At 37.2% G+C, this 26,136-nt stretch overlaps 1 protein-coding gene across 3 annotated transcripts in view; it reads right to left on the reverse strand.

Annotated features, from left to right (window-relative positions):
• Positions 1-26,136, reverse strand: part of BRWD1 (bromodomain and WD repeat domain containing 1) — a 128,003-nt gene that overhangs the window by 86,998 nt on the left and 14,869 nt on the right. For all 3 annotated transcript variants that reach the window (XM_059921577.1, XM_059921576.1, XM_059921574.1), the window contains 4 exons: positions 12,397-12,547; positions 10,229-10,327; positions 9,738-9,898; positions 8,358-8,579 (listed from right to left, as the gene is read on the reverse strand). In XM_059921577.1, the coding sequence (XP_059777560.1) occupies positions 8,358-8,579; positions 9,738-9,898; positions 10,229-10,327; positions 12,397-12,547 (633 nt within the window). The remainder of the gene's footprint in view (positions 1-8,357; positions 8,580-9,737; positions 9,899-10,228; positions 10,328-12,396; positions 12,548-26,136) is intronic.

Consider the following 26,136-nt stretch of genomic DNA (forward strand, 5'->3'; position numbering starts at 1 on the left):
TTTAAATATCTAGTATGCCAAAAAGTTGAGGGTTTTTTGTTTTTTTGAGGGATTGGGGGGGGGGGGGGAGGTTGGCTATTTGTGCTTATCTTTCTCTTTCTAAATGAACTTGATAACATGCCAAGTTCCATTAAAACAAAGCAACTGGGATTTCAAATGTAAATACACTGACTTTATACCATGATTTGGAGACGTGACATCTTTACAACATTGAATCTCCTGATTCAGGAGCATGGTAGACATTTTCACTTAATTAGACTATTCCCTCCCCACCACCCAAGGTTCTGTCATTATTTTTAAGACCTTTCCCGTCTCCTGGTAAGTTTATTCCTATGTGAAGCTTTTGTTGCTATTGTGAATTATATACTTTTTTCATTATGTTTGCAAACTGATTATTGATGGTTTATAAGAAACTTTTGGTTTTAGGACATGGGTCCCATGTTTTACTAAGCTCTCAGCAGTTCTAATAGGTTTTAATAGAATTCACTAGGGAAATACTCTTAAGTTTGTGTTTTAAGAGATTTTTTTTTTAGTACCCAACAGGCACTTTTAACTTTTGAAGCCTTCCTTTTACTGTTTCTAAGTAACAACATTTCCTCAAATGCAGTATCACTGACATATAGCCATGTTTTATTAACCACCCTCAAAGCTACTCATTGATGACTGTAACATGCATCTCTAAATAAAGGAAACAGTAAGAACTGCAATTTCTCAAAGTCCCCTTTGGCTTTGTGATTCTGTACTGCAATCTCACATGTCTACTTCCAAAGTCAGAATAGTTTTCCTGAAATCACACATTCTGAGTAACTGTCTAGTATATAACATGTGCCTGAGAGCATAATAACTTCTACTTTTACAACTTATTCAGTGGCAAAATAAGAAGTCTTTAATGTATGTTGATCCTCTATTTTGCTATTAAAGAATGCATTATTTAAAGGTAGTAAGCTGTCCTATTAACTGTTAAAATGCAAATCTTTCCTGTGTGCTCACATGTGCATTCTAGACAGAGCTATTAGCATGGGGGAGTGGAGGAGGGGGTAAAATTCACACAACGTTAAATTCACCACTTTAACCATTTTCAAATGTATAATTGGGGCTTCCCTGATGGCGCAGTGGTTCAGAGTCTGCCTGCCAATGCAGGCGACACGAGTTCGAGCCCTGGTCTGGGAAGATCCCACATGCCGCGGAGCAGCTGGGCCCGTGTGCCACAATTACTGAGCCTGCGCGTCTGGAGCCTGTGCTCCGCAACAAGAGAGGCTGCGATAATGATAGGCCCGCACACCGCGATGAAGAGTGGCCCCCACTTGCCGCAACTAGAGAAAGCCCTCGCACAGAAACGAAGACCCAACACAGCCATAAATAAATAAATAAATAAAATTTAAATGTATAATTAAGTGGCATTTGGTACATTCACAATACTCTGCAGCCATTATCACTATCTGGTACCACAACTATTGTAAGATTAAACTGAAATCTGTCAAGGCATTTTCCATTGATTCTCTTGGCTTTTTCAAGTAGGTAATCAAACTGCTTGAAAAAAAAAAAATGAGAATTTGGGGGAATTCCCTGGCAGTCCAGGGGTTAGGACTCCACGCTTCCACTGCAGGGAGCAGGGGTTAGATCCCTGGTCAGGGAATTAAGATCCCGCATGCCACACAGCACAGCCAAAAAAAAGAAAATGAGAATTTTTTTCTCTTTCTTTCCAATATTTATACATTTTTGTTTTTTCTTGCTTAGTAGTACTTGCTAATGTTGAACAGTTGCAGTGATAGTACAGTGTTTGTTCATTTTCCCCAAGTGTCACTTCGCAATATTTCAAATCTGCATAAGAGTTGCAAGAATAGTACAATGAACGCTCACATACCAGTCACCGAGATTCACCAATCGTTAATATTTTGCCACACTTGCCCCTGGCTACTGGATGGACTTGAACCATCTGAATCTAAGTTGCAGACATCATGACACTTCAACCCTAAAATCCTCAGCATGTATCTCCTAAGGACAATGATATTCTCCTACATAATACATTTATAAGACTCAAGACATTTAATATACAATTAATATTGAAATTTCCCCCAATTTCTCAGATGTCCATTATAGGTTTTCTTTTTTTTTTTTCCCTCTCTTAAAGACAGGATCCAAATCACATATTTATATCTGTCACATTTTTTACTTTCCTTATAAAATAGTTCTCCCACCTTTTGTCTTTTTGAAACTAAGCTTTTGAAGGATATAGATTGCTTTCATAAACTGTTCATTTGGATTTGTCTGACTGCTTCCTCATGTGATTCAGGTTAAACATTTCTGACAGAAATACTAACAGGTAGAGAAAGAATTTTAACTACAGATTCAATGCATTTTATAGTTACAGGTCTATTCAGATTTTATTTCTTTCTGTGCCAGTCTTAGTGTTTTTCTGATATTTACCTATTTCACTTTTTCAAATTTTCCATATAAAACTTTTAAAATATACTTTTTAGTGTCTGAAGGTTCTATAGTGATTCCCTTTTTCAAATATGATAATAGTTATTTATGATATTTCTATTTTGATCCTAGATTAATCTCAGTCTTACACCATTTTTAGTATTTCATTCAAAGAACTTTTGGCTTTGTTGAAACTCTTTACTGTTATGCTTATTTTTTCCATCCTTAATTGTTTCTTGTCCTTTTTCTAACTTTCTGAGAAATACATCTAATCACTGAATTTCAGCCTTTTCTTTAATATATGCGTTGAGGGCTATAAACTTCCCTTTCAGCACCGCTTCAGCTGGGGATTATCTACTGTTGTATAACAAAGTATCCCAAAACTTAGCTACTGGAAACAACAATAAATATTCATTATTTCACAGTCTCTAAGGGTCAAGAATTCAGGAACAGCCTAGCAGGGTGGTTCTGGCTCAGGGTCTCCTGAGGTTGAAGTCAAGATGTCAGCCCAGGCTTAACTGAGGATGGAGGACATGCTTCCAGAAAGGCTGACTCACAGGGCCAAGGTAGGAGACTCCAATTATTCACCATGAAGACCTTTCCATAGGGCTGTCTGAGTGTCCTGTCGACATGACACAGCGGGCATCCCTCAAGACAAGTGAGTCAAGAGAGTAAGACAGACGTTTCCATTCAAGTCAAGAGAATAAGATAGTGACTCCCACTTTCACTATCAAGCAATGGAAGTCACCCTACATCACTTTCCCAGTATCCTATAGGTTACACAGGTCAACCCTATTCAACAAGGAGACTACCAATGGGTAAGAGTATGAGGAGACAAGAATCACTGGGCACCATCTTGGTAGCTGGCTACCAAACTCTACATCCCACAAGTTATAATTATAATATTTTCATTATTAATCAGTTCAAAATATTCTCAAATTTTTATTGTGATTTCATCTTTGATGCATGGGTTACATAAAAGTGTATTGCTTAATTTATAAAAGTGAGGATTATTCTATTAATTCTGGCTGCTAGTAATTTCCAGCTTAATAGCACTCTTGGAGAATATACTTAAGATTATTTTCAGTATTTTCAAATTTATTGAGAACTTAGTTTAAGGGTTGGAATGTGGACAATATTTAGATAATAATCCACTTATGACTGAAAAGAAATGATGTGAATATAATACGCAGTGTTCTAATGTGTCATACAGATCAAGCTTATTATTTACATTGTTCAAATCTATATTCTTAATGACACATTGTTCTTCCAACTACTGAGAGAGACAGAGATGTGCTTATCGCCCATTAATATTATGGAGGTCTATTTTTCCCCATATGTTCTATTTTTGCTTAATGTATTTTGAGGCTGTGTTACTGAACACATACAAATTCAGAACTCTTCTTCCTGCCTAATGAAACATTTAATTATTATAAATTGTCCCTCTTTATCTCTAAAATTGGTATTTGCCTTAATGCCTTTTTATCTAATTATATTAGTATGCTATACCAGCCTTCTTATGGTTAATTTTTGGATAATTGTTTCCATCCTTTACTTTTTTTTACATCCAGACTCCCTATACCCTTATATTGAAGGTGAGGTTTGTTTTTCAATTATGTCTGAAATCTTTCTCTCTTATCTGGACCATTTAATGCATTTACATGCAATCTATGATTACACTGCCATTTAATGATATCCTAGTATCATCTCAGTACTTTTCCCACACTTCTCTTTCTTTCCTTTCTTGCCTTTTTATTATTCCATATTTCCCCCTCTATTAAGCTTAGTAGTTATATATTCTCTTGCTAGTCTTTTAATTATTTTAGAGATTACGAAATGCAAAGATCTAACAAATACTAAAGTTACCTCCTCCCTATATACAAGCTATTATTACTGTTAGTTTAATTCCATACATAATTTAAAACCCTAAGACATTACATTTGTTGCATGAAGTCAATGTTTATTTCCATTTGCCCACACACATTTTTTTTTTAATTCTTCATTCTTTCTTACTCCAAGCCTGGGATCACACTCCTTCTCTGCCTAACGGATACTATTTCGAATTCTCCTTAATGCTGTTCCATCACTAAGAAACTCTCAATTTGTCTGAAAATGTGTTTATTGTAGTTCAATGGTATTTTCAGTAGGTTCAGAATTCATGACTGGCAGTCATTTCCTATTAACACTTCAAGAAGAGTACTCCTTTGTCTATCAACTTCCACTGCTTCCACTGAGAAGCTACCCATCAGTTTTATTCCTTTTTTATTTTCCCCTCTGGTTACTTAAGATTTCTCTTTGTCTTCGGTTTTAAAGCTTGTACCGTAATGTTTAGTAGTTGTAGTTGTCTGTATATTTATTCTGCCCAGGATCCTTAGTGTTTCTTCAATCTGTGGCTTTATTTCTTTAGCGTATTTTGCAAAATTCTCAGCTATTATCACTACAAACGTAGCTTTTGCTTCATTCTCTCCTTTTCTTCAGGAATTCCAATTACACATATGGTATATATGTATGTATACACATGTGGAATCTTTTCAGCATTTCCTGTCTATTTCTTAATCTCTTTCAGTACATTCCAAACTCTTCCCTCTGTGCTTCCATCTATTATTTATTTTCTTCTGACCTCATTTCCAGCTCATTAATTCTCTCTTTGATTTCTTCAGTTGCATCTAATCTGGTGTTAAAACCATCCACTGAATTATTAAATTCAGTTATATGTTTCAATTCTAGAATTTCCTTTTTACTAACTTCTAGTTCTCTGATGAAATTTGCATATTTATTATGAATTTATTATGCATACATACTTCCAAGATATATCCTCCCCAACCCTACAAGTCTGTCAAAATTTCTGCTAAGCTTCTCAGCCACCTCCTGTGAAACTGGCATATGCCTTCAAACTCAAGTTCCTCTCCATGGGCTTTCCTTATCTCCCATCTCTTGGTCCCATAATTTCTCATTATATTAGTACTTCAGATACTTTTTTCACCTTTGTCCAGCTTTTCTAGTTGCCAGCTCTGCAGTATGTCTTTTACTCCTGAAGAATGTTCACTTGATCCTCTTAGATAGACAAAAGGTTCTACCTCTAACCCAGTTAAGTCTAATACTAACATTTTTGAGAATGTAAATTATATTAAATGACACTGTATACTGCTACCCATGAGAAAGGTGTGTGCTAAAATACTGAAAGTGATTATTTCTAGATGGTAAGATTATGGAAGTTCTTAATTTTATTTGCTATTAACTACTAATTTTTTTGCAAACAATATTACTTACATATCTTTTTTTAATAAATAAAAAGAAAACCTTTACTAAAATTTAAAATGGTTTATACATGCCACTAACAACAAGGCAAAGAACATGAAGAAGATTAATAACTAAAATCATGCATTTGCTTGACTTTGAACTTCAGAGTAACCACCAGCAAGCACAGATAAGCCTTCTGATGTATAAAAACCTATCACCACCCAAGTAGAGTTTTTTGATATATTCAGTAGGTAGTAAACACATGTGGGCCCCCATTACCAAAAGAATGGGGCTTTCAGTGAAGACCAGAGCTCCACTTTCACACTGAAGAATTCCCTAATGGTTTTAAGACAGACACCCTCAAAAAGTATTATAAATGTTCTTATTTGCTGTTATGTTGCCTATAAGTTCATATCAAATAACAAAATAAAAAAAATTTTTTTAACCTGTGGAACATAGCTAGGATTGGAATTAATTTTTAACCTATGAAATCCTCTACAGAACAATATACTCCTTGCCAAAAAATAAACAGGCACATCAAAAATTTTGCTTACATTCTCAAAGTAAAACACAACCCCAATTATAGTGTCATCCTTCAAAAATAAGTCTGCAGTCTTTATTCTTCAAGAATATTGACCACAAGAGTTGAGAAAAGTCACTTTTATCACAGAACTTCACACCAAATCTACTTATAGACCACTTAACATATACCCTGGGTAAATTCACATATGAAAATGAAACCACTCTGCTTGTCTTACTCAAACTCAAATCAGAGGCACCAACATGCCTTAAAAGGCCTTACAAATCATTATCTACTAGCAAAACGTAATTTTCAAAAAAAAAAAAAAAAAAAATGACTGAGTAGCACCATTCTCAGTACTAATGGATCTAAGGCAACTGCAGAGATCACCAGACATTCAATGCCTGGAAGAGCATACCTCAAGGTAACCAAGCCTCTCGATCAATGATCCTGAAAGTGTAGTCCCTAAAGGAGGAACAGGACTTCCCTGGTGGCACAGTGGTTGAGAATCCGCCTGCCAATGCAGGGGACACGGGTCGAGCCCTGGCCCGGGAAGATCCCACATGCCGCGGAGCAACTGGTCCCGTGAGCCACAACTACTGAGCCTGCACTCCAGAGCCTGCGTGCCCCAACTACTGAAGCCCGTGCACCTAGAGCCCATGCTCCGCAACAAAGAGCAGACCCCGCTCGCCGCAACTAGAGAAAGCCTGCACACAACAACAAAGACCCAACGCAGCTAAAATTAAATAAATGAATAAATAAATAATAAAAGGTATAATTAAATAAAATTTAAAAAATAATAATAATAAATAAAGGAGGAGCAGAAGCAGCACTTGGGAACTTGTTATGACGGCAAATTCTCAGGCCCCGCCTCCAACATTCTGAATCAAACAAAATTTCTGGCACTGGGGCCTAGCAATCTGTGTTTTTTTGGGTTTTTTTGTTTTTATATAAATTTATTTATTTATATTTGTTTTTATTTTTGGCTGCGTTGGGCCTTCATTGCTGCGTGCGGGCTTTCTCTAGTTGCAGTGATCGGGGGCTACTCTTCGTTGCCATGCGCGGGCTCCTCATTGTCGTGGCTTCTCTTGTTGCAGAGCATGGGCTCCAGAGCGCAGGCTCAGTAGTTGTGGCGCACGGGCTTAGTTGCTCTGCGGCATGTGGGATCTTCCCAGACCAGGGATCGAACCGTGTCCCCTGCATTGGCAGGCGGATTCTTAACCACTGTGCCACCAGGAAAGCCCCACAATCTGTGTTTTAAACAAGGCCTCCAAGTGATTCTCATGCACATTAAATAAAACTACTGCTCTGGATCCAACAACCAACTTACAAGAAACACAAAGAAACATGTTATCTACTCCACAAGGAAGCAAACGGTACCCAAACTGTGGGAACTCTATAGATAAACCCAACTTCCTCAACAAAGAAGCTGCAAGTGGTTATAAAAAAAAATTGGACAAGACTGTGCAATTGTTTTAAAATTCTTTTAATCTATAGCAATTGTAAGGTACAGGCTTTGTCTGATTCCTAATTCAAACAAACTAAACAAAATAATGCTATTTATGAAACAACTGGAAATTTGAACATCAACAAACAAGAGTGATGATCATGTTTTTAATAAAACACAGTATGTCTTTTAGGAAGACATACTGAAGTTTTTACAGAAGAAATGATATGAAATCTAGGATTTGCTTTGGGTACAAGGTGAAATGGCTGAAGAAGAATTGGCCTGAGGTGATGGGCACACAGGGGTTCATCATACTATTCTGTCTACTGTGTATGTGGTTCAAAATTAACATCCCCAATGAAGGAAAAAAATTAATATATTTCAGCAAATTTAATCCACTTATCAAAATCCACAAGTCTTAAATTGATGATTTTTCTCCTTTAACACCATGAGTGTGTAATGACACTCATTCAGTTCAACTATAAACCTTAAGGAAACAATAAGTCATCCATCAAGCCTTCATATAAAGCTCTTAACTGCATTATATATTTGTTACATCACCCTTCTAAGATTCATGGAACTATGATTAATTATATTTCTCTTTATTACTAAATTTAAAATAGAGCATATAACTACTAAGCATCTTACTATTTCTCATCTCCAAAGAAAAAGAGTTTTAAAGGAAAAGGAGATAATACACAAATGTGCACACTAAAGCTGGTTTACCTGTAAAGATGTAATTGACCCCGTGTGTCCTTGGAGCACAGCAACTGGAGCACAAGTTCTCAAGCACCACACTCTAATTATTTTATCACAGCTCCCTGCAGCAATCATTGTATTCTCATAGTTTACTGCCATATCTGAAATTTCTGCAGAATGACCTCTTAATGTGGATAATAGGCGGCCATTGTGTGTTGACCAAATCTTCACCAAACAATCGTCCGAACCCTGAGAAAAAATACACCCAAAAATAAAATGTTAATACAGCAAGTCTTTTTCATCATTTAAAAAAATGCCATTTACATGTCACTCAAATTAAGTGTCTATAACTCCTCCTCTCTTTCCAACTGTAGAATATTCTGCAAATTATGAATCTTACAGCCAAGAACACTTACAATAGTTTTTTCTGACAGCCGAGAACACTTATAATAGTTTTTTTTTCAAATCAAATAACAAAGATACCTTGAAGTTTTCATTTCTATGGCTTAGACCTATTATAAATACTATTTTCCCCAAATTCTCTGCCAAGTAATAAGTCCAACTAAAAGTTCATGGCTCACCCATTTCAATTAACAATGGTTAAATGTTCGTTTAGCTCATATCAAGCGAAATAATTTGATAAGTGTTAGTTAAGACTGATCTATGTTTCACAAGTTGAGGAAGTGGCAATTCCAAAAACAAAAAATAATGGGACTAGAACATGCATTTTAAATAACTAAGCAACAGAGTCTCAAATTTATAGTACCAGCAAGCATCCATCCACTCAGCAAATATTTGAGTATCTACTCTGAGTCTCAACAACTGAAAAATGAAATTTAAACCTCTTACCCACCCTAATTTTCCCTTAAAACATTAAAACGGTAAATTAAATTCCAAATATTTACATATAGTTTTACAACAATTATAAAATAATCTTTCAGTGTTAATCAATTTCCCTAGATCATGATTAATCAATGTGAATATGAATCACCTGTACAGATTTGGATTTTGGGGGTAAGGGGGTCTTTTTGATTAATGTAGAGGGGGTTTTTTTGGATTGTTTTTGGTTAATACATACTATAACCTAATTCAGTAGGTCTAGAATGGGCTGGAGGGGAAGTATTAGGAATGCATATTTTTAAGCATCCTTGATGATCATGCTCAAGAACCCCTGCTCTAAATCAGTGTATCACAAAAAACACACAAGGCCTGATTATCTGCATCTGAATCACTTGCAATATTGAATAAAAATGTAAATTCATGGGCCCCACACCAGACCTACTGAGTCAAAATTCCTGACAAAGAGGAAAGATAGAATCTACATGTTTTATAAGATTTTCTAGATAATTCTGAGGCACACTAAAGTGCTCCAGATAATACCAAATTGAGTTTAAAATGTTAACTCACTGTAAAGATTCTATGTCCTGTCCTATCAAATGCTACACAGTAAACAGCAGATAGATGTCCGAGAATCCTTCTGTGCATTTTTATATGCTGATACATAGTTCCTGGAAATGCTGTGCTAAAAGTGGAACACCCTGTGAGTTGTTTTCCTCGATGTATCTCCACTAGGAAATAAAAACAATGAAAGTGGTTAAGGGGGAGCCAATATGTAAAAAGCTAAGAAAACCTCCAAAACAATTTCTAGAGGGTCAAGAAATCAATGTTCGAGAAATCCTAAAGACGAAGTTTCTTCCCAGTTCTCTTCTACTATAAGCACTAGTACAGACTTCTTATTGAAATAAGATTGTTTTCATTGACTTTTATTACTTTTAGTAATAATTTTAGGAATTTGAAACATTACCAGTACTACCTTTTAAGTTTTAATATAGCAGTTACAAAGTTGGTCAAGAAATTAAAAAATGGCTTTGGGCCTCTGAAAAGTCAACCTCACTTACCAAGATTTGGTGGGGAACCATAATTCACCGGCATTTCAGGAGGTCTTCCTCTATGAAGAGCAGCAAAGGCAGAGCCCTTCCAAACTGTGTGCCTGCAGTCTTTAAAATGAATTTTAGATACACATAAAATCTTGAAAGTTAACCCCAAGAAAGATTTTATAGAATACTTACGTATATTGTAATAAACTGTTTATTCAACGGTTTACCAACTAATATACTTTAACAGAAAAGCCCTAGAGGTTTATTAGACTATTTCTGAAGGAAAAAAAAAATTTAAGACATCTCAGATACAACAACAACAACTAACATTTGTGTAGCACTTTACAAGTTACAAAGTGCTTTCCACATACATTATCTCATTGAATCCTCACAACAACCCTGTGAGGTAGGTATCATTGCCAATTTACAAGTGAGGTAACTGAGGCTCAAAGGTTCCAGGACCTTTAAAGAGATCCACTGCAAATGATTAGTCAAGATGGACCATAAAACCAGATCTTTTGACTCCAAGTCCCACTCAGTGCCAAACAGGTTTTTATTTTTCATTGCAGAATTATACCGTACAATTATTAATGATAAAGGTCTTAATCACAACTGATCCAACTTTCCAAAACCGGAAATTTTTGTAAGGAAAATTTTAATTTTTTTGGTTTATATGAAAATCCTGACTTAATTAACTTATTGAAATGTTACTGAGTTTTAAAAATAATGATGGCCAATATTACCATGATTTTAATCACCTTAGAAAGTACTGACAAAATTAAATGGCTTTCCTCCTGTTTTAGGATCACAGATAATCCTTTACACAAGAGCATATGTAGGATCTTTTGAGTCTGAACACTAATTCTCAAGTCCTATCCCTCTTAGCAAATATACTAAGAAAAACTGTCTACCCCCTGTATAGGAGATAGCAGCAGAACACAGATTATGCTGTGCTAGAAATCTGCTTCTTCACAACTGAAAGAGGAAGGTAAGAAAGGCATTATATAAACCCTCTACTGAGCCTCGGGTGCCCCAAACTAACAGGCATATCATGTGTTACATGAATGAATTCATTACCACTATCATTATCAAAGAGCAGTTACAAGGCATCCTCTTGTGTCACTAGTACAAAACAGAGAAATATGGTCCCTACCCTAGGAGAGCTTGCTGAAGTTTCTTCTAAGGTCTGCCAGTTCTAAAGCAGTGCTCATCACAAAACGACATTGAGCTTGACACAAGTAAAGAAAACAGGAAAACAGGCTACCCAGGCAACTACTATATAACAACCTAAAACAGAATAATTACAAGGTGAATAGGGACACAGAAAAAGGAAGAATATGAACAGTTTCCTGATTCAAGCCACAGTGTGGCATGACCATAGAGCACTGAGAAACAACTAAAGCTGACAAACCAGTCTGGCATGGAACCAAGAGGAAGGGTTGTTCTTTCTCAGTCAAAATTTACACTGGTGGAGCATCTAAGAGGCAGCATCACATCAGCAACAGATCTTAAAAATAATCATGAGGGATGAACTTGACGTATACTCAGGATCAGAAGAGCCAACATTCTTGCCCATTAGCAGTTAAGCCACGTTGTATACATAGATCATATCACATACATATACTGAGTCTAAGTAATTTATACCAAGCTAACAGAAAAAGAACAGCAATTCCAAACATTTTGCTACCACATAATTTCGCAAAAAAATTAAACTGGTGAAAAAGAACCATGCATTTGTACATTTTTGGTGCTCATTTTCAAACTGCTACCAAATTTAGAAAATCACTTCCCCTTATAAAAGGGCTTGCAGAATCTAAATATCAAATGAAATACTTCTAGCATTTAAAGAGTTTATTAGACACATACAATTACATTCAATGAAGTTATAAGTGAGCTACAAAATGGAAAAATAAGAACTCACATTGATAAAACCTCAAACACATCTCAGAATAAATTCAAGCTTTTAAGCTTAACATCTATACCTTTATCATTTTTTTAAATGCAGAAGGACCCATTAAACACTGATGTAATAAAATTCAACATCTATGCTAAATGCAGAGAATTTTATAGTCCACAGCATGGTTTTTAGTTACATATCACCTTTCTTCCACAATGCTTACATTACTTCACAATTATAATAATTATTAAGCTAGTAATACAAAGCAGAACACTTCTTCAAATTAAGGTACCTTTTGCTGTACGTAGCAAAGACTGCCTTCCTGCACCAAGTAAAGAAGTGACTCTTGAAATACTGGGTGGAATTTCTTTATCCAACATGGGACCGATGCGCTGGCAGATTTGCAACAGATGATCAGGAGCCACATGCTTATTGGACAAGACCTGATTGGAGAGCAAGTTTCAAAAACAACATTTTTTACAAGAGTTTCAAAAAATATTAAATACTTAGGGATAAGTCTGACAAAACATGTGAAAAACATGTACAAGGAAAACTACAAAACATTTCTGAGAGAAATTAAACAATGAAATAAGCAGTAAATTAATCTACAGATTCAAAGCCATCCCAATCAAAATCCCAGTAAGCTTTTTGTGTAGAAATTGACAATTTTATTCTAAAATGTATACGCAAATGGCTTAGAAAAGTCAAAGCAGCTTTGAAAAAGAACAAAGTTGAGGGCTAACAATACCTGATTTCAGGACTTGTTATATAAGAACAACTGATTTTTGGCAAAGGTGAAAAAAAAGATAATCTTTTCAACAAATGGTGCCAGAACAAGTGAATACCCATTTGCCAAAAAATAATTATAATATTAACTTTAGTCTATACATTACACAATAAATAAAAATTATCTCAAGACAGATCATAGATCTAAATGTATCATCTAAAACCATAAAATTTATAAAAGAAAACATTGGAGAAACTCTTTATGACCTGATGTTAGGCAAAGATTTCTAAAATGACACCAAAAGCGTAATCCACAGAACAAATCGATAAAATGGACTTCAGCAAAACTAACAGCTTCTGTTTTTTCAAAAGGTACTGTTAAGGGAATGAAAAGACAACCACAGACTGAAAGAAAATATTGGCAAAGGATATATCTGATAAAGGACTTGTATCCAGAATATATAAAGAACTATCAACGCTCAATATTTTAAAAAACCTAATTTTTAAGAATGATTTGACTAGACACTTCACCAAAGAAGACATACAGGTGGCAACCAGACACATGAAAAGATGCTCAACATCACCAGTAACTGATGAAACACAAATTAAAATCATAATAAGATATCACTACACACCTACTAGAATAGCTAAAATTAAAGACTGACCAGACCAAGATCAGCAAGAATGTACAGAAACTGCTGGTGGAAATGTAAAACAGAACAATCACTGTGGAAAACAATGGGGTAGCGTTTTTAATAGTAACACATACATTACCATATTATCTAGCTATAATACTCCTCGGTGTTTACCCAAGAAAAGTGAAAGCACACATCCACATAAAGGTTTGTATGTGAATGTTGTTGAACAGCTTTCTTTTTAAGAGCCCCAAAGTGAACACAATCCAAATGTCCATTAACAGGTGAATACCTACACACATTACTGTATGTCTGTACAATGGAATACTATTCAGCAATAAAAAAATTTAATAACACACAATGACGTGGATGAATCTCAAAATAATTATGCTGAAAGAAGCCAGAAAAAAGAGCACATGCTATATGATTTCATTTATATAAAACGCCAGAAAATGCAAATTAATATATAGTTACAGAAAGCAGGTCACAGGTAATTGGGGGCTGGTAGGTAAGCAGGAAGAGTTATAAAGAAGAGGAAACTTTTGGGTGTAATAGGTATGTTCACTATCTTCACTGAGGTGTTGGGTCACGGTACACGTAACACATCTAAATTTATCAACTTGAACACTTTACGTTCAGTTTATTATGTCAATTATATCTCAAAAAAAAAAAAAAAACAAGAATACAAAAGGGACTTCCCTGGTAGCACAGTGGTTAAGAATCTGCCTGCCAGTGCAGGAGACATGGGTTGGAGCCCTGGTCCGGGAGGATCCCATATGCCACGGAGCAACTAAGCCCGTGCACCACAACTACTGAGCCTGTGCTCTAGAGCCCACGAGCCACAACTACTGAAGCCCGTGTGCCTAGAGCCCGTGCACTGCAACGAAGAGTAGCCCCCACTTGCCACAACTAGAGAAAGCCTGCACGCAGCAACGAAGACCCAACACAGCCAAAAATAAATAAATTTAAAAAAAAAAAAAAAAGAACACAAAGGATTGGAACTTCCCTGGTGGCACAGTGGTTAAGATCACGTGCTCCCAATGCAGGGGGCCTGGGTTTGATCCCTGGTTCAGGGAACTAGATCCCACATGCATGCCGCAACTAAGAGTTCGCATGCCACAACTAAGGAGCCCGCGTGCTGCAACTAAGGAGCCAGTGAGCCTCAACAAAGCAGTTAGCAAGCCGCAACTAAGAAGCCCGCAAGCCACAACTAAGGAGCCCGCCTGCCACAACTAAGGCCCAGCGCAACCAAAACAAACAAATAAATAAAAAGACTCAAGAATCTACCATCAAAAAAAAAAAGCGAATACAAAGGATACCGTGTAAGTTTAACTCATGAATACGCCTAATGTTACCTGATATGAATGTATCTGGCATAAACTTTAATGCTTCATCTCTAGGGTTTCTCAACTGTGATGCTACCAGCACGGAGGAAGTTCTGACAAAACATCACTGCACAGGACTGTCCCCACATTCAGGACACACAGGATCTCTGGCTCCCTTCCATTAATGCCAACAATATTCCCCATGCCATTCTGACACCAACAATGAATGCCCCACACATTTTCAAACTCCCTGAGAAACACTGCTACAAAGAAAATTTGAAACCGAGTTCTAGATCTTACTTTTGGTTCTGAATCATGAATTCAAATGTAAAATAAAACTGGATTCAATATTAAGTTTTTGTTCATAAGCCCTGGTGACATCTTCAACTTTCCAACCTGACTTGTTTCCCACTATGACAGATATTCCAAGACAAAACTCAAAAGATATATCAAAGCTCAGATAGACCTCAAAAAAGTATTTAATATTAATTAGCACTCTGTGCTTCAAAAGTGTCAGTACGTAAAAGTCCAAAAACTGATGTAAATAATTAGCTCATCATAAGAGTAGAGAGGAAGACTGGAGGAACTAGAAGTTAATTCCAACAGGATAAGGAAAATCACAGATCTAAGAACTTGTTAGTAATGCAAATCTGAAAACAAAAACCCAACTAAAGTAACTGTACTGACTGACGTAAACAACATAACTGAAAGCATTAAATATTTAAGAGAAAATGACTTTGGACAATGGCAACATGACTTCTGTAAGGTGGAAAATCATTCTAATAGTTTTCTTTGAGATTTCCACTATTCAGGTGGATAGACAACCTTTAATTATATAACTGACTTTAAGTTTTGAGGTTACACAACCAACTCTATCTGAGAATGGAGACTTGTTTTTGAAAATCAACTATAAAAGATATGGATAAAAAGAAATTCTCCAGATAGAAAAGGTATGGATAGAAAATTTTAAACAGATTGCTTCTCACTGCTAGATATTTCATCTCTTCCATGATATGGAAGGAGGACTTTACAAACATGCAATAAAAGATTGCCAGTACTGAAGAAGCAATAAAACTGATCATTAACTTAAAAGAAGAATTCAACATAGGCAAGTAGATACAGACAAAGTCCAGATACTATAGGAACATGGACTCCATCCGGCAGCTATTCATTCCCATAAAGAGAATTACAGATTCTCTGCTTTTCTGAGGATTCTAACAAAACCAAATCAAAGATAACATAACATAATCAAAGATCTCGGGGGGAGGATTATCCTATTTTTGTACAAAATAAGGTGTATCTGAAAAATAATATGGTTCTAGTCCCAATACAGACAACAAAAAAAATGAAAAAATGGTCCTGAATTTTTAAAAATTAATATCATATTGACAAAAATCAATATAATAAATAGCTAATTTTCCTTTAATATTTTCAAGTCCTAGATATGAACGTTAGTAACAGTTTCTAACAGCAACTTCAATGAGTAAGCCACAGTTACACAAGGTCCTCAGGAGTGAAGCCAGAAACAAAGTCCCTTCAATGGTCAAAGAGCCCATCTCACTACCATCTTGTTTTTCGTAGGCATATTCAGTCTCAGAAAGTTTATCAGCAACAATCCTAGAATCACTGTATTACTATCATTGTCACCAAATACTGCTGTGAGCATAGGCCCCTTCAAGCCCTGGGTAGCAGTTACAGAAAGTGGTAGTAGGGTCTAGATAACCTGACTAATTAACAAATTGAAGAAAAAAAAATCATATTAACAAATTTAAGGAGAAAACCCATATGATCATCTCAATAGATACAGAAAAAGCTTTGGACAAAATTCAACACCCATTTATGATAAAACTCTCCAAAAAGTGGGCATAGAGGGAACCTACCTCAACGTAATAAAGGCCATATACAACAAACCCACAGCAAACATCATTCTCAATGGTGAAAAACTGAAAGCATTTCCTCTAAGATCAGGAACAAGACAAGAATGTCCACTCTCACCACTATTATTCAACATAGTTTTGGAAGTCCTAGCCAAGACAATCAGAGAAGAAATAGAAATAAAAGGAATACATATTGGAAAAGAAGTAAAACTGTCACTGTTTGCAGACAACATGATACTATATACAGAAAATCCTAAAGGTGCCACCAGAAAACTACTAGAGCTAATCAATGAATTTGGTAAAGTTGCAGGATACAAAATTAATGCACAGATATCTCTTGCATGCCTATACACTAATGATGTAAAATCTGAAAGAGAAATTAAGGAAACACTCCCATTTACCACTGCAACAAAAAGAAAAAAATACCTAGGAATAAACCTACCTAGGGAGACAAAAGACCTGTATGAAGAAAACTATAAGATACTGTTGAAAGAAATTAAAGATGATACCAACAGATGGAGAAATATACCATGTCCTTGGATTGGAAGAATCAATATTGTGAAAATGACTATACTACCCAAAGCAATCTACAGATTCAATGCAATCCCTATCAAATTACTAATAGCATTTTTTACAGAACTAGAACAAAAAATCTTAAAATTTGTATGGAGACACAAAAGACCCCAAAGAGCCAAAGCAGTCTTGAGGGAAAAAAAATGGGGCTGGAGGAATCAGACTCCCTGACTTCAGACTATACTACAAAGCTACAGTAGTCAAGACAGTATGGTACTGGCACAAAAACAGAAATATAGGTCAATGGAACAGGATAGAAAGCCACGCACCTAAGGTCAACTAATCTATGACAAAGGAGGCAAGGATATACAATGGAGAAAAGACAGTCTCTTCAATAAGTGGTGCTGGGAAAACTGGACAGCTACATGTAAAAGAATGAAATTAGAACACTCCCTAACACCATACACAAAAATAAACTTAAAATGGATTCAAGACCTAAATTTAAGACCGGACACTATAAAAGTCTTAGAGGAAAACATAGGAAGAACACTCTTTGACATAAATCACAGCAAGATCTTTTTTGATCCACCTCCTAGAGTAATGCAAATAAAACCAAAAATAAACAAATGGGACCTAATGAAACTTCAAAGCTTTTGCACAGCAAAGGAAACTACAAACAAGACGAAAAGACAACCCTCAGAATGGGAGAAAATATTTGCAAACGAATCAACAGACATTAATTAATCAACAGGATTAATCTCCAAAATATATAAACAGCTCATGCAGCTCAATATTAAAAAAACAAACAACCCAATTAAAAAATGGGCAGAAGATCTAAATAGACATTTCTCCAAAGAGGACATACAGATGGCCAAGAAGCACATGAAAAGCTGCTCAACATCACTAATTATTAGAGAAATGCAAATCAAAACTACAATGAGGTATCACCTCACACCAGTAAGAATGGGCATCATCAGAAAATCTACAAACAACAAATGCTGGAGAGGGTGTGGAGAAAAGGGAATCCTCTTGCACTGTTGGTGGGAATGTAAATTGATACAGCCACTATGGAGAACAGTATGGAGGTTCCTTAAAAAACTAAAAATAGAATTACCATATGACCTAGCAATCCCACTACTGGGCATATACCCTGAGAAAACCATAATTCAAAAAGACACATGGGGCTTCCCTGGTGGCGCAGTGGTTGAGAGTCTGCCTGCCAATGCAGGGGACACGGGTTCGAGCCCTGGTCTGGGAAGATCCCACATGCCGCGGAGCAACTGGGCCCGTGAGTCACAATTACTGAGCCTGCACGTCTGGAGCCTGTGCTCTGCAACAAGAGAGACCGCGATAGTGAGAGGCCCGCGCACCGCGATGAAGAGTGGCCCCCGCTTGCCACAACTAGAAGAAAGCCCTCGTACAGAAACGAAGACCCAACACAGCCATAAATAAATAAATTAATTAAAAAAAAAAAAAAGACACATGCACCCCAATGTTCACTGCAGCACTACTTACAATAGCCAGGTCATGGAAGCAACCTAAATGTCCATCGACAGACAAATGAATAAAGAAGATGTGGTACATATATACAATGGAATATTACTCAGCCATAAAAAGGAACGAAATTGGGTCATTTGTAGAGACGAGGACGAATCTAGAGACTGTCATACAGAGTGAAGTAAGTCAGAAAGAGAAAAACAAATATCGTGTATTAACACATATATATGGGACCTAGAAAAATGGTACAGATGAACTGGTTTGCAGGGCAGAAAGTGAGACACAGAAGTAGAGAACAAACGTATGGACACCAAGGTGCAAAAGCGGCGGGGGGTGGGGGGGGTGGGATGAATTGGGCGATTGGGATTGACATGTATACACTGATGTGTATAAAAGGGATGGCTAATAAGAACCTGCTATATAAAAAAATAAATAAAATTCAAAAATTCCCCAAAAATAAATAAATAATTGGAACGTTATGGGGAAAAGTAGCTTTTTCTGTAAAGTTTGGGATGCTGTAATCTAATCAGGATCTAGAATAAATATTTAATATCTTTAATATGTACCTGTCTGATCTTTAGCTTTCCCTCAAATTATTTTAAGCTACACCTAGAAATCCTGCAACGGAAAACGTGTAAGTAAACTACCATATCATAATTCCTATAACAATGAAAAGTACAGTATAACAATGAAACATAAGAAGTGACAGAAAGCACTGCCTTTTATTAAAAAAAAAAACAAAATTTGGTGTCTTCCTTGCTTAAGAAATTCCCCCCAGCTTCTGATGAGATAGACTATCTTCTTTATTTAAAAAGTGCAAGTTTAGGGACTTCCCTGGTGGTCCAGTGGGTAAGACTCCATGCTCCCAAGGCAGGGGGCCCAGGTTCGATCCCTGGGTGGGGAATCAGATCCCACATGCATGCCATGACTAAGAGTCCACATGCCCCAACTAAAGATCCCGCGTGTCGCAACTCAGACATGGTGCAGCCAAAATAAATTAATTTAAAAAAAATTTTTAATAAATAACTAAATAAAAAGTACAAGTTTAGTAGTCAATGGCAGAATATTCCTATATAAATAAGAGGAAAAAGGAGCTTAACACTCAGTATATACAAAAGGATCTAGGCAGAGAAATGTTCTAGTGCTGGCATGAAGATCCTTCATTTAAAAGCATTTCAATGTATTTTAATTCAAAAAAGTTAACTAGTTTTAGCTTCCCAGAGCAGTGATTGCTTGCTTAGCCAACACTGAAGTCAGCATTAATAGCATTTTCCAGGCAAGCCTCACTTTACTGAGATGGTTGGTGGGTGACTTTGTTACAGATATTCAGATTGGTGGACATGCTTTTATGATTTGTGAGATTGCGCAGCACATGAAAACAGGCTTGTTGAATACCTCGTTTGCTGCAAAGCAGTGGCTTAAGTAATAATAAAGATACGTAATGGTGTCTTAACAAGTCTCTAGGTGGAATCGATGCAGTGATCTAATGGTGTCATTAAAGAGCATGTCTTTCTGCTTGGGCAGCCTTGACATTTTGGCTTTTTTCCCCTCAGACTCTTAGTTTTTACATTGCTGGATGGTTTTTGCAGCTCTTGCCATCATACCCTGGAAATGCTGGAAGGGAAGGATTCTTTCTTCTTGTGACTATTTTATTAGGGAGGAGAATTTTTACGGGAACGGTCCCCTACCTCAGGAGATTTATTCTCAGGTTCACTGCCCGGACATATCCTTAGTTAGCATTTCTGTGCAGTCTATTAATATTTTCTTCCTCCCTTAGCAAAACAATGACCCCTGTTTCTAGACCATATAAGCTTTTCCAAATTACAAACTATTCAGCATAAAAAAAATCTAAAACTTCTGATATTCTTTTTTTGTTTGTTTGGCCAACACGCAGCTTGTGGAATCTTAGTTCCCTGACCAGGGATCAAACCCGGGCCCCAGCAGGGAAATCACCAAGTCCTAACCACTGGACCACCAGGTAATTCCCATAAGGTTTCTGATACTCTTGACAAGGAGTTCTCCTGCTATTTCTAGAACTACCATCAGATCATCTGAAAAGAATAAAACACAGAATGCAAAATTCTCAGGGACTTTAGACATAAATCACCTGACTTCTGAAAAGAAAACACTCATCTTGAGATTTTTGTTGTACCAAATCAAAATGACAGAATTTTCTGAGCAGAATATGATCAAAATGTGCAAAGACTAATTAAAGTATGGATCCTATATGGCAGGGGTCCCCAACCCCCAGGCCAAGGACCATTACCAGGCTGCAAGAGCAGGAGGTGAGCAGCGGGCGAGTGACCGAAGCTCCATCTGCCGCTCCACATCGCTCACATTACCGCCTGAACCATCTCCCCCTACCCCGTGGAAAAACTGTCTTCCATGAAACTGGTCCCTGGTGCCAAAAAGTTGGGGACCGCTGCATATGGAACTTAATGAAGACACAAATATTCCCAAAGAAGTCAAACTTCATTTTTTAAAAATACTGTTTAACAAGATGTATTAAAACAGAAGAGACAGGCACACTTTTTTTTTTGGTGCCACGCATCTCATGGGATCTTAAGTTTCCTGACCAGGGATAGAACCCATGCCCCCTGCAGTGGAAGCACAGAGTCCTAACCACTGGACCGCCAGGGAATTCCCAAGACAGGTACTTTAAAATGCATGAATTTTACACATGTATAGCCTACAGAAGATATAAAATAATAAATGTTCTTGGTCAAATAACAATTTCAGCCACATGTACATAGTAAAGACCATAGATTTCAATATCAATGCAAAACATCTCCTAGCCAGACTTAGTTATTTCACCCAGAAGTCTGTCCTATTCCAAATGACCAAAAGAAATAAAACCTATTCATTTTAGCTATGTCTTTAAAACAAATTCATAAAGTGCAATACAAACATAAATCAAGAGTTTACAAAGAATCAAATAAAAGAAATGTACTTGGTGGAGAGTCAAAGGTTCAGGTGCTGAGTCCTGAAATGTCTAAAATACTTAAGTAAATGCACTTAAATAATTCAGAACAGAAATATTATTTCCCAAATACAAGGCCAGAAAGCACACATGGCTACACAGCTATTGGTTAAGGTATAGTTCAAAACCAATTCCTTCCTAATTCCCTAACACCTTAAAGCACAACACAGTGTATTTAACGACCACCTTCTTTTTGATCTACAACGCTGATTATATATTATAAAAGTTCAATCAACTTACCTCAACATAATAAAGGCCATATATGACAAACCCACAGCCAACATCTTGCTCAATGGTGAAAAACTGAAACCGTTTCCACCAAGATCAGGAACGAGACAAGGTTGCCCACTCTCACCACTATTATTCAACATAGTTTTGGAAGTTTTAGCCACAGCAATCAGAGAAGAAGTAGAAATAAAAGGAATCCAAATTGGAAAAGAAGAAGTAAAGCTGTCACTGTCTGCAGATGACATACTATACATAGAGAATCCTAAAGATGTTACCAGAAAACTACTAGAGTTAAACAACGAATTTGGTAAAGTAGAAGGATACAAAATTAATGCACAGAAATCTCTTGCATCCCTATACACTAATGATGAAAAATCTGAAAGAGAAATTAAGGAAACACTCCCATTTACCACTGCAACAAAAAGAATAAAATACCTAGGAATAAACCTACCTAGGGAGACAAAAGACCTGTATGCAGAAAACTATAAGACACTGATGAAAGAAATTAAAGATGATAACAAACAGATGGAGAGATACACCATGTTCTTGGATCGGAAGAATCAACATTGTGAAAATGACTATACTACCCGAAACAACCTACAGATTCAGTGCAATCCCTATCAAACTACCACTTGCATTTTTCACAGAACTAGAAAAAGAAATTTCACAATTTGTATGGAAACACAAAAGACCCCGAATAGCCAAAGCAATCTTGAGAAAGAAAAATGGAGCTGGAGGAATCAGGCTCCCTGACTTCAGACTATACTACAAAGCTACAGTAATCAAGACAGTATGCTACTGGCACAAAAAAAGAAATATAGGTCAATGGAACAGGACAGAAAGCCCAGAGATAAACCCATGCACATATGGTCACCTTATTTTTGACAAAGGAGGCAAGAATATACAATGGAGAAAAGACAGCCTCTTCAATAAGTGGTGCTGGGAAAACTGGACAGCTACATGTAAAAGAATGAAATTAGAACACTCCCTAACACCATACACAAAAATAAACTCAAAATGGATTAAAGGGCTTCCCTGGTGGCGCAGTGGTTGAGAATCTGCCTGCTAACGCAGGGGACATGGGTTCGAGCCCTGGTCTGGGAAGATCCCACATGCCATGGAGCAACTAGGCCCATGTGCCACAACTACTGAGCCTGCGTGTCTGCAGCCTGTGCTCCGCAACAAGAGAGGCCGCGATAGTGAGAGGCCCGCACACCGCGATGAAGAGTGGCCCCCGGTTGCCGCAATTAGAGAAAGCCCTCGCAGAGAAACGAAGACCCAACACAGCCAAAAATTAATTAATTAATTATTTTTTTTTTTTAAATGGATTAAAGACCTAAATGTAAGACCAGACACTATAAAACTCTTAGAGGAAACCACAGGCAGAACACTCTATGACATAAATCACAGCAAGATTCTTTTTCACCTACCTCCTAGAGAAATGGAAATAAAAACAAAAATAAACAAATGGGACCTAATGAAACTTAAAAGCTTTTGCACAGCAAAGAAAAACATAAACAAGACTAAACAACAACCCTCAGAATGGGAGAAAATATTTGCAAGTGAAGTAACTGACAAAGGATTAATCTCCAAAATTTACAAGCAGCTCATGCAGTTCAGTATCAAGAAAACAAACAACCCAATCCAAAAATGGGCAGAAGACCTAAATAGACATTTCTCCAAAGAAGATATACAGATTGCCAACAAACACATGAAAGGATGCTCAACATCACTAATCGTTAGAGAAATGCAAATCAAAACTACAATGAGGTAACACCTCACACCAGTCAGAATGGCCATCATCAAGAAATCTACAAACAGTAAATGCTGGAGAGAGTGTGGAGAAAAGGGAACCCTCTTGCACTGTTGGCGGGAATGTAAATTGATACAGCCACTATGGAGAACAGTATGGAGGTTCCTTAAAAAACTAAAAATAGAGCTACCATAGGACCCAGCAATCCCACTACTGGGCATATACCCTGAGAAAACCATAATTCAAAAAGAGTCATGTACCACAATGTTCATTGCTGCTCTATTTACAATAGCCAGGACATGGAAGCAACCTAAGTGTCCATCGACAGATGAATAGATAAAGAAGATGTGGCACATATATACAATGGAATATTACTCAGCCATAAAAAGAAACGAAATTGAGTTATTTGTAGTGAGGTGGATGGACCTAGAGTCTGTCATACAGAGTGAAGTCAGAAAGAGAAAAACAAATACCGTATGCTAACACATATATATGGAATCTAAAAAAAAAAAAAAGAAAAAAAAAATGGTTCTGAAGAACGTAGGGGCAGGACAGGAACAAAGACACAGATACAGAGAATGGACTTGAGGACACGGGGAAGGGGAAGGGGAAGCTGGGACGAAGTGAGAGAGTGGCATGGACATATATACACTACCAAATGTAAAATAGCTAGCTAGTGGGAAACAGCCACACAGCACAGGGAGATCAGCTCGGTGCTTTGTGACCACCTAGAGGGGTGGGATAGGGAGGATGGGAGGGACACGCCAAGAGGGAGGGGATATGGGGATATATGTATATGTATAGCTGATTCACTTTGTTATAAAGCAGAAACTAACACACCACTGTAAAGCAATTACACTCCAATAAAGACGTTAAAAAAAAAAAGTTCAATCATAATAGTACAGAATGTCACAAGAACAGAAAAAATCCAGAGGAAAGTCAGAAAGAACTTAGAAAATGATAATGATTGCATTCTCTGCAGATAAAGAGGATGACTCAGATGTTACCTGCAAACTAACTGACAATCTGGAAAAGGCTAGATCCATATATCATACCAACCAAATGCTAAAATAAACTCTAAATAAAGACATTTAAAAAGAAATTATGGACTTCCCTGGTGGTGCAGCAGTTAAGAATCCGCCTGCCAATGCAGGGGACATGGGTTCAAGCCCTGGTCCGGGAAGATCCCACATGCTGTGGAGCAAATAAGCATGTGCACCACAACTACTGAGCCTGTGCTCTAGAGCCCATGAGCCACAACTACTGAGCCTACGAGCCACAACTACTGAGCCTGTGAGCTACAACTACTGAAGCCCATGAGCCCAGAGCCCGTGCTCCGCAACAAGAGAAGCCACCACAATGAGAAGCCCGCGCACTGCAACGAACCGTAGCCCCCGCTCGCCACAACTAGAGAAAGCCCGCACTCAGCGACAAAGACCCAACATAGCCAAAAATAAATAAATAAGATAAATGAATTTATTTTAAAAAAATAAAACGATAAAAATAAAAATAAAAAAAATTATAAATGGCCTAGGAAAAAATATAAATAAGTAAATACATAATATTGCCTTTATAATTTTCTAGTACAGAAAGTTATGGTTTAAGAACAACCATAAAGGTAAAATAAAGATTAAGACATGTAAAAAGTTAAAAAACTTAAACCTCTAAAAATAAAACCTCCAGGGCTTCCCTGGTGGCGCAGTGGTTGAGAATCTGCCTGCCAATGCAGGGGACACGGGTTCGAGCCCTGGTCTGGGAAGATCCCACATGCCGCGGAGCAACTAGGCCCGTGAGCCACAATTACTGAGCCTGCGTGTCTGGAGCCTGTGCTCCGCAACAAGAGAGGCCGCGATAGTGAGAGGCCCGCGCACCGCGATGAAGAGTGGCTCCCACTTGCCACAACTAGAGAAAGCCCTCGCACAGAAACGAAGACCCAACACAGCCAAAAATTAATTAATTAATTAATTAATTAATTTTTTAAAAAAAGAATTCACCTGCCAATGCAGGGGGCATGGGTTTGATCTCTAGTCTGGGAAGATCCCACATGCCATGGAGCAGCTAAGTCCGTGCACCACAACTACTGAGCCCACGAGCCACAACTACTGAAGCCCACACACTCTAGGGCCCATGTGCCACAACTACTGAAGCCCATGAGGCTAGAGCCCATGCTCCGTGACAAGTGAACCACCGCAATGAGAAGCCTGCACACCACAACCAAGAGTAGCCCCCACTCGCCACAACGAGAGAAAGTCTGCGCACAGCAACGAAGACCCAATGCAGCCAAAAAAAAAAAAGTGACAATTTATTTTAAAAAGATGTGCTGTAAAAAAACTTTGAGGCCTATCTATTTAAAAAACAAAGAGTATGTGCTATAACGCTTTTGAATTCCTATATGCAGTTTTCTTCACATGGAGCTTACCTACTCCATGACTACATTTCCCAGTGATTCACTATTGTGTAAGTACACATTTGGTTCAGAAATCAGTTTTTATTTCTCC

The sequence above is a fragment of the Balaenoptera ricei genome, chromosome 4 (genome assembly GCF_028023285.1).
Source record: "Balaenoptera ricei isolate mBalRic1 chromosome 4, mBalRic1.hap2, whole genome shotgun sequence".
NCBI classification, from domain to species: Eukaryota; Metazoa; Chordata; class Mammalia; order Artiodactyla; family Balaenopteridae; genus Balaenoptera; species Balaenoptera ricei.